This window comes from Pundamilia nyererei, unplaced genomic scaffold, assembly GCF_000239375.1.
Source record: "Pundamilia nyererei isolate P.nyererei 1_Seehausen unplaced genomic scaffold, PunNye1.0 scaffold00036, whole genome shotgun sequence".
NCBI classification, from domain to species: Eukaryota; Metazoa; Chordata; class Actinopteri; order Cichliformes; family Cichlidae; genus Pundamilia; species Pundamilia nyererei.
In genome coordinates, this window is record NW_005187437.1 from 900,337 (window position 1) to 909,618 (window position 9,282).

Below are 9,282 nucleotides of genomic sequence, written 5' to 3' on the forward strand. Positions count from 1 at the left end.
GGAGGACGGGCGCCTACATTTTGCTTTCACTCCTCCTCGCGCTGTCATGTGACGATTGTGGCGCACTCCGTCCGCGACCTGTGCAATGCAGCGATGGACAGTTTACTACTGTGCAACACTATTTCACAGACTGATGTGGTTACGAGCACGACAGACCACGGCCAACACGAAAACATTTCCATTTGCTTTGATAAAGAACTCGTCACAGTTTGACTAATACTGACAGGTGATCAAAAGAGACGCATTAAAGGAAAACTATAGCAATAAGTGCCTAGCACCATTAATGGAGGCTAAACAAAATTGATTTCATAGCTGCTGGTGTCATTCTAATACCAGAACTGGTATCAAAACAGTTTCCAGCCATAATATTCTGATTTAGTAATATGCATTATACCTTTTAAAACCTGTTACACAATAATAGCATGCAAAAATCAAACATATACACCTTTTCACTGCCACAAAGTAGGAACTTGACAGTTTCTCTCCCTTCGTGGCAATAAACAGTCTGACATTTAACTTCAAGTGTACATACGCAATGACAATCAAGAACGTGTGACCATAAAGAGAGAAGTGCATTTTAATGTGACCCGATGACACAAGAAAAAATATATACAGGTCACGATATGTAAAATTAACTCTTCATATCTTTATATATGTTTAATTGTTTCTTAATTCATGGGCAGACCAAGGTTTATTCACTGCTGTGTTCTCCTCTATAAAAATAGTTTAATCGATGATATCCACAAGCACCACTTCATCTCTGCTCAAAAATTGCACAATCAAAGAAGTCCCTGGGTTACAAACCTGCTACTTATCCAGGGATACACATACCTGGATAGATCTGAAATGTAAACAGTTTTAATTTTAAATGATACTTTTATCAATATAGACACAATTTTCTACCGTGTATATATCTCATTTACACTTAAGAGGAAAAAAAAACTTCTCAGGTATGGTCTGCTGGTGTGGTTCAAAAAACTAAAAATCATTACCTATCTAATTTAATTGTAACATACAGTTTTTGGTCCCCATAGTTGGAATCTTTACATTATTAGTTAATACCTAGCTAGCGAATATGCCTGCAAAATTCTAGCAGTAATGATAAAAATTGTTACAGCTGTTTGGTCAGTTGTAAGTCTCTATGTTATGTGCTAGGGGTGTTGATATAACCGAAATTTGTTAGTGGGTACCAATCCCCCTTATTTTTTTTTTTTTATCATTCTCAATCCAAAAAAGTAGAAAATTTAAAATCTAAACTCAATATAAAGCCTTTAAAAAACGCCACAACACACACACTGCTTTCACAAACCAATCATACCTGCTTCTTTTTCCTTGTGTCTTTTGTTGACAGTTTGTAGCCACCAGGGTCATGGCTAAAATCATTAAAATCATTAACCTTTGTTTTGATAATCAGACGCCATGCATTTAGGGAAGTAGCAAATACCTTGTTATAAGATATTCAACTAGAGATTGGTTTGTCTATCTGTTTGGTTCATCAGACTGTTGTTGTCTGTTGGTTGGAAAGAAGCACTTAAAGGCACTATTCTACAGTTTGCTATGAACCTGGAAGTCCTGTAGTATAACCTTGTAAGGGCACCTCACATCAGACTTCTTAACTTTGTTTTTTATCCCATCTTCCTTCACTCTCCCCAACCAGTCACAGCAGATGGCCCCGCCCCTCCCTGAGCCTGGTTCTGCCGCTCGGTTTCTTCCTGTTAAAAGGGAGTTTTTCCTTCCCACTGTCACCAAAGTGCTTGCTCATAGGGAGTCATATGATTCTTGGGTTTTTCTCTGTATGTATTATTGTATGATCTACCTTACAATATAAAGCGCCTTGAGGCGACTGTTGTTGTAATAAATAAAATAGAACTGAATTGAATTAACAAATCTCCTGGACTCCAACCAAAATCACTTCAAACCAAATGACTGTTAAATTTAGATTTCTCACTGAGCAGGTCCAAATCCTGTTAAATTCCTTACTGACCCTTATTAAGGTTAGTTTTCATAACTATAACTTAATGTAGTTTTGTAATGTCATGTTTGTGCCTAAGAAACCTCAAATGTGACCAGATCAGTCACCATTAAAGCAGTTAGACTAGCCTTTCAACCTCTTGCTCCATTAGTTCTAACACCCCACACACTTACACCCAACACCTGGTATTTCAAAAACTTTTTGATCCAAATGTGCTGCTCCTTATCAGAAAATGAAAATATCAATATCATCTAAATGTGAAGTTGAACTGGAGAAGTCTTAAAATACAGGAATCCAATCCCCTGTGTGTATTCAGGCTATCTTATTTTGAAAGTGTTTGTGTGGATGCTCTGGCCTTAAAATAACCATAGCCAGCAATGCGGGGTGGTTCTGTCCCATACTGGGCTTTTTTTCTGTTCATATTGTTGTTGCTTCACTGTTTCTATGCATTTGTTAGATGATTACGAAGCTTAAGAAATCAATTTAAGAAATGCACACTGGTTTGTTTTTGTTCAAAGAAGTTAAAACAAGTGTGGTAGAGGTCAGGAGTGGCCAACTATAAATACAAAAACTTGATAGCGGTGAAGCTATTTTATATTTGGCTTCTTCATTAAAATAGTGCTTGTGCTTGCGTCTAGAAAAAAATACAGAAACTTGTGCTAGATTGTTTTAGCTTCAGGACTAAAGAATAATTGAAATCAACATTGCAATGACAAATTTTGTTATTTGTGTTTTCCTAAATATTTTGTGCCTTTGCTTTAGTTACTCTTTTAATGGAAGTGTTGTATTCAGAATCCAATTCACTGCACAGCTTTTTGCAACACTTTGGGGAAACTAGTGAGGCTGAATTCTGTACTAGGACAGTTTAGTTGAATATTTACTGCTGACTTCTGCAAAAGCTTCTGGCAAACTTTAGCTGGTGATGAAAAGTAAATTGGCTTTTTAAACACAGAAATTATAATAATAACAAAAGAGTAATAAAATGACTTTTGTTTGGCATAAAAGCAATGTTTAGATTATTATCCAATTTTAGCACTGAATATTTTAGTGCGGTGATGACACTAACCGGTATGCTGTTTTGAGCCTGGTAATAGTGTCTGTTCGGGTGTGTCCACAGTACTGTTACTGGGTGTGTGCTGGTGTGTCTCAGCTGGGCTGCTGGCTGAGAGCGGGCCAGGCCAGGGTTACATTCAGCTGCTGGTTGTGCTGGATCAAGGATGTGTGACGGTAGTGAAGGACGAGCTCTCTCAGTGATGAGTACAGGTTGTAGGGCTCAGCGAAGCCGTATCCCGTGGACGTCCTGTAAATTACACAGTGTTTCACTTCCCCGTCCACACTGTATGAGAGAGGAAACTGATTATTTGGTATCTACAGGATTTATCTACAGAGCATCCAAACATTAAGTACCTAAAACACTCACACGACAGAGCAGGCAAAGGAGCCTCTCTGAGTCTGGCTGTCTCTGATTAAGAATGTCCCATCTCTCTTCCCTCTCAGCAGCTCCTCCGCCTCCTTTCGTCTCATAGCACCAACGTACCAGCTCCTCTCCTCCTGGTGGGTATCATCTGCTAGGGTGTATGGGCTAGCCGGTGGAGAGGGAGCGGTATGATGATTTGAAGCAGTTGTGCTCAGTTTTGTTGAGTGTTGGTGTTAGTATCGATCATATGAACCAAAAATAGCAACATGGGTGGCATGATGAGCCACATATACAGTATGTGTGTTGTCAGTGAACATGCCTTTGTGACATTTTACTCCAAAAGATTTGACTAATGTGGCCACAGGCCAAGAGAAAAAGGATACTTACTCTTCTTCTTCACTCCTAATACCGAGCCAGTCATTTATCTGGCTCTGCCTGGTGCCTTGTTGAGTTAGCCAACTGAAACATGGACAAAAAACAGTTGGAGTGCTGTTACATGTTTATCAGGGTAATTTCCAGGATTTTTTTTTTTTTTAAAGGAACACCAATGAGTAATCAGGCTATTTGATCAGAAAATCCAAATCAATACAGAGCAGTAAATTGGTGTAGAAAACATTAGCCATGATTTTCAGACTCACTGGCATCACTTTCGCCTAATACGGATGGTATTCATAAAAAGTGCCGCTGTAGAACATTGACTTTACTCTTTAAGTGTTCAGTCCCTTTACTTAAAGAAGGATTGTGACCACTGGTTAAGTAATAGTGCAAATCTTTAAGCATCAAAATATACTTAAAGTGCTAAAAGTATAAGCACTTATTACAAAGAAGCACACACTTTGTATTAGTGGATGATTATTGATTCACTAATGTCACTTTAAAGTTTAAAAAGGAGATTATTTCACCTATAAGCTAGAAATCCAATCCAGATCAACGACATCGATCAAAGGGTTACACAGTAAAAAGAGAGATACAGTATATACATGTTTGTTTGTTTTTTGTACTGCCCAGTAAATTAAGTACATTTACAGTTGTGCTTTAGGCTAACTATATTGATACTTGTTCAGGTTTACTTCGTGTGAAAGGGCAACAGTTGGCTAGAAAGACACGCACTACCAATCAGGCTTATGATAAAGCTCCATACCAAGCATAGTCGAGCTGCACAGCTGTGACAACATGGAGAACAGCTGATTTATTTTCTATGTTTATAACGCAGCTGTGTTATTGGTATGTGATGAAATGTAAGAATCAGATTGAGATACTCGTTTGACTGTGAAGTCACAACACGCATCTTCCAGTAGCTGTGACGCTGTGCAGGACACACTGTGTTTTGTCTTTCAGTCCTTGCTTCACTGACGCACTGATTGTAAAATCCAGCCCTGACACCAATGTTTAAAGTCATAGTTTGGCCCATGCTGACACCGATCTCTTGTTATTTTGGAAATTTTGGGACCTAAATTGAAACCACTGTACAACAACCCTAAACATGGGACAGTGAAGGGTTGAACTTACACCAGGTATTGATCTCTGAGCTTCCGGAGCTCCACAAGGTCAGGCTTCAGTTTGTTCATTTTCCTGTCGACCTCCATGTGAACCAGTGCCTTGTTCCTCAGTTCCTCCTCTAACTTCTTCTTGCTGCTGTGGATCTCTTCCACCCTCGACTGTAGTTCATCTGAATTGTTTTGAATTCTGAAAGTAAAAATGAAGGAATTACTCAACTAATCTAGCAACTATTATTAATTCAACTTGTTTTTAAACAAAAAGTGGAAAACCAGGTGCTTTGTGAACGTACTTCTCGGATTCTGTACTGCTGTCTAATGTGAGGAACATGTCGATGTATTCCTTGCTGTAGCGCTCTTGGGTTTCACATTCCTCCTCAAAGATCCGAATGATTTCGCTGAAAGCTTCAATGGCAGTTCGCTTGCTCTGCAGTTCCTAGGAAGAAGAGAAAACAAACCGTTTGTTTTTAAGTCTTTAAAGGAAAGGGCTCTGAAAAGAAAGGATTAAGATCATGTACCTGGGAGGTCAGATTCAGCTCCTCGAATAGGCGGTCATACTCTTTGCTTTTTTCTTTGTATTGATCCTGAAATATCCTTAGCTGTTCTCCAGCTGCATCAATGTCAGCTTCCATCACAACCTGCTGCTATATGCACAAAACGGTAAAAAAGGATTTAGTCTGGACATTAGCACGGCGGTTTTGTTCCAATACCAGTAACAGACCATGTGGTAAAAGTCTTCAGTTGATTACGTCTTGTTGCGATGTTGTTGTAATGTAAGAAAACAAAAGTTCACAGTTAAATTGCCCCAAAAAGTTTACCTGCTGGTTTCTGGATATTGGATAGAGTAACCGTGTATCCAGTTTAGAGTTGTACTGGGCCAGTGACTTCTTCTGGTAATACTGGATCAGATCCGCTACAGAGGAAAAAGCCAGTGGCTCAGAGAAGCCGTACTTGCCGCCATTATGGAAGATTTTAATTAGTCTGTTTGAAGCGTCTTTTCTGCAAAAGTCAAAGGATAGTTGTCCCATAAATAACATGGTACTTCTTGTCATTTTAGGCTAGCAAGTAGGGAGCTTTGTTCCCCATTGGAGCCTCTCCTGGTTCTGTTTAGTCACTCTCGCTTTTCCTGACAGGAGACTTTTAGATCTCTAAAATGTGTGTGTGTGTGTGTGTGTGTGTGTGTGTGTGTGTGTGTGTGTGTGTGTGTGTGTGTGTGTGTGTGTGTTCTTTCATCCAAATGTAAGATGGATGACTGGAAAAACACGCGTGAAACACATCTTGTGGGGACAGGGTGTTATGTTGCTGAACATTGGAGTCTACGCCAAACTCTAATCAACAAAGCTTTATATCTGAAACCTGGTCTGTCCCAATTCCGCTAAAATTAGAGCGAAACCACAAAACGTATAAAGTTACACTTTAAAACCAGTAAAACTAAACTTAGACTCCGAGACCAGGAAATAATAACTAACCTTTGACTACAATATATATATTTAATTTGGGGTTAACTTTGTTTTCACATACAGACTACTGATGACTGGTTGCAATGCAGCAATAAAACTTATAAAACCTGGTACAGTCTTTAACTAGTTGTGTTTGATACACTTTACGAAAGTGTAGCCATATGCATACTTGTCACTAATCTTCTAGTAGTTACCTTAATGTCAGCGTGTATTCTCCTTTAATCCTACTGGAAGCATCTCGAACCAGGAATGTACCATCAGGAGTGTTTCTCATCATCTCGTTTACTTCCTCTCTGAACAAATCAAATGGACATGAAGGTTTCTGTTAATTATAACGATCGGAGGAAGACAACGTCAATAAAATTAGATATGCTGTAACAGTGGTGTTGGCTGAAAGAAAGAAAAAGTGATAGAAATATAAAGTACCTTGAGATGTTGCCCCAGTACCACTCTGCTTCAAAAAGCTGGTGGTCATCAGCGCCGCAGCCACATTCTGCCATAGCTTTGTATATTTTGTTCTCTGGATATATTTCTGAATAGAAAAAAATGCAGTTACATTTTTAAGTAGGATAAAACATTTTACCTTAATTTGAAACAAAACTGCTAAGGAGTAAACAGTCAGTTGCAAATATATTGGAGCGCACCTCCTTCCTTGCTGCTGTTGGTTTTTCCTGGAAGAGACGTACCATCATTATGATCATGAGAGGAAAGGTCCTGCAAGAACGCTGCCAGGGTGTCGGACTGCGCCTCACTTTCACTTTGGCCCATTTCACTTTCCAAGAACTCTGAAACATCAACCGTAAAACAACCCAGCGTTACCCTCCCTGCCTGTTCACATCAGTCTGTATCTGGCGATCTGCGCTCTGCGGCCGTTCTGCACACACTGCCGTCCTCCTGACTAGCTGCTGAGAGGTTGATATCGTTGTGTAGCTTATTCTCGCACCACGTGGGAGACCGTGTCTAGACTAGTTCGCTGACAGGTGACAGTGTCTGACTGCCTAAAATACCAGAACTGGCACTCCTCGCTCAGGCACACTCGGCTAGACTCGTCGCTGCTTAGTGCCCGACCTCGCCTTGCCTCGCCTAACAAACAACAGCTGTCTACAGCGAGATACAATGTTGGCCTGAAGGTCCAGAGCTGATGCTCCACTGTGGCTGCTTGTGATTTTTACCCCGCCGTGTGTGGTTGTGTCAGTGTTACATTAGGATAGCAGGGAAACGTGAGACCCCGTCTGTCAGGCATATTCCGCAATCATTACATTTATGTGGGAATTCTTTGTGTTTCCCAGCATGTAAACACACACACACACATGCAACACGAGCACTGAGTGCAATAAGAGGTGTGCTCTAAGCAGTTGACATAAATCGTCCCCTCACCACTTGTGAAGGCATGCCTGGAGATGCTTGAAATCGTTGCTCCAGAAAGAGCTGTGTGTTGGGGGAATCATACTTATACTGTTGTAAAATTAGAAAGGGCGTCAACTCATTAACCCAGGGTCTACACACTGTGAAGCTCTGTCAAAACTTGCCTTGTATAAAAACCTAATAAAAGCTGTTCAACTAAAAAAAAGCTAGATAGTAGATGGTAGATTCATTAACTTTAGGTTTCTCTGCTTTATTTTCCTCCTCAACGTGGTGTAGCTTGTAATGTTTAAAAAAAACTATAGCAATGGTGTTGTGTTATAGCGTGAAAAACTAAGCCCACCTTTACTGCTGCCATAGGAATTAAGAGGGTAATTGGCAGCTGGGTGCTGCTAATCAGATGCACTTGATTAAGTGATCATCAATGAGTGCGAGCGCCTCTATAAAAGCAGACGTTTTGATAGCTTGCTGGTTTGGCGCGTTCGAGTGTGTTGACGCAGTACCACAATCTTCTTAGGGGGAGACATCCCAGCAAATTCGCCCAAGGTCAGACTGCTCAGTGCTCGCAGAAAAGGCAAAAACACAAGTTTGTTTGGAAGGATTGCCAGGAGGATGCTTCTTCTCTTTACCTGATTCCAGTTAAAAGTCAACTGGTCTTCTGGGCTAAAAGTGCTGCTGGCTTTTTTACACTTCTGAAATGCATGTTTTGTTTTTTAAATAAAGGCACCGTAGCATTTCTGCACCTTTGAAGGTCCACTGACCTGGGTGTGCCAACTTCCCTAAACAACTGTGTGTAGAACTTGAAATACTATTTGTAGTATTTTTGGAGTTCAGCAGAAGCAAAACAGAGCACCATGTCACTCGGTCTTAGCGCATCAAAGGGTAAATTCTGCCATCTGCTGGTTCCTTTTTAAACCATGCCCTCATGTTTATAAGATTGGGGAAATCTGCAGTCAGCTGGGACTGAATAAGTGATTTGTATGAGTGATGAAACGTTTCTCCTACTGAAAACGCTATATCCAGATGAACAGAATCAACCTTTGGAGACATGCCCCACATGTTGCAAACTAATCTTAACATTTGGTTTGATAGTGTTTCAACAGCCTCCAAGCTTCCTTAAGATGAAAGTGTTTCAGCCTCTGTCCACTGGCTCCTAATGATTATCTTTTATTGTGTAATGTACCCATGAAAATATTTACAAGCTAATAAAAGTCCATATGTTTGGGTCAAACATAAGCACTTTTTAATCCCCAACTTTTTTCAGCATCTTTGAGCCCTCATAGCGTCAACATTAGCTAACCGCATGAAAGCCTCAGACCTGACAAAAACATTTAACCTGTCTGTCTTTGTTTGGTTGGTTTTTAAACTTTACATTTGTGTCATAGTTTCATTAGCGAAACTTAGCCAGTATAACCTATCACATAGAGTGATGGTTATACACATTGATACTCTGGTTGTTTAAGCTGTTTTCTGGTAACAGGAGAAAACTTAATGTCTGTGAAGGTTCTCAGTCATCCAGGTCATTGTAGTCAAAGGAGCTTGCAAAGAAAAGCGTCTGGACTTCTTTAAGTTGCT

At 40.1% G+C, this 9,282-nt stretch overlaps 1 protein-coding gene across 3 annotated transcripts in view; it reads right to left on the minus strand.

Moving 5' to 3' along the window:
- Window positions 1-1,838: 1,838 nt before the first annotated feature.
- Window positions 1,839-9,282, minus strand: part of LOC102199356 (phosphatidylinositol 3-kinase regulatory subunit gamma-like) — a 12,903-nt gene continuing 5,459 nt past the window's right edge. For 2 of the 3 annotated variants that reach the window (XM_005730226.1, XM_005730227.1), the window contains exons 3-12: window positions 6,990-7,130; window positions 6,772-6,877; window positions 6,540-6,638; window positions 5,704-5,884; window positions 5,404-5,529; window positions 5,179-5,321; window positions 4,899-5,075; window positions 3,777-3,848; window positions 3,393-3,554; window positions 1,839-3,308 (exon numbers count right to left, since the gene is read on the minus strand). In XM_005730226.1, the coding sequence (XP_005730283.1) occupies window positions 3,119-3,308; window positions 3,393-3,554; window positions 3,777-3,848; window positions 4,899-5,075; window positions 5,179-5,321; window positions 5,404-5,529; window positions 5,704-5,884; window positions 6,540-6,638; window positions 6,772-6,877; window positions 6,990-7,130 (1,397 nt within the window). In that variant the 3' untranslated portion in view covers window positions 1,839-3,118. Of the gene's footprint in view, window positions 3,309-3,379; window positions 3,555-3,776; window positions 3,849-4,898; window positions 5,076-5,178; window positions 5,322-5,403; window positions 5,530-5,703; window positions 5,885-6,539; window positions 6,639-6,771; window positions 6,878-6,989; window positions 7,131-9,282 lie in introns of all 3 variants that reach the window. The other variant, XM_013910107.1, reaches the window with a different exon arrangement.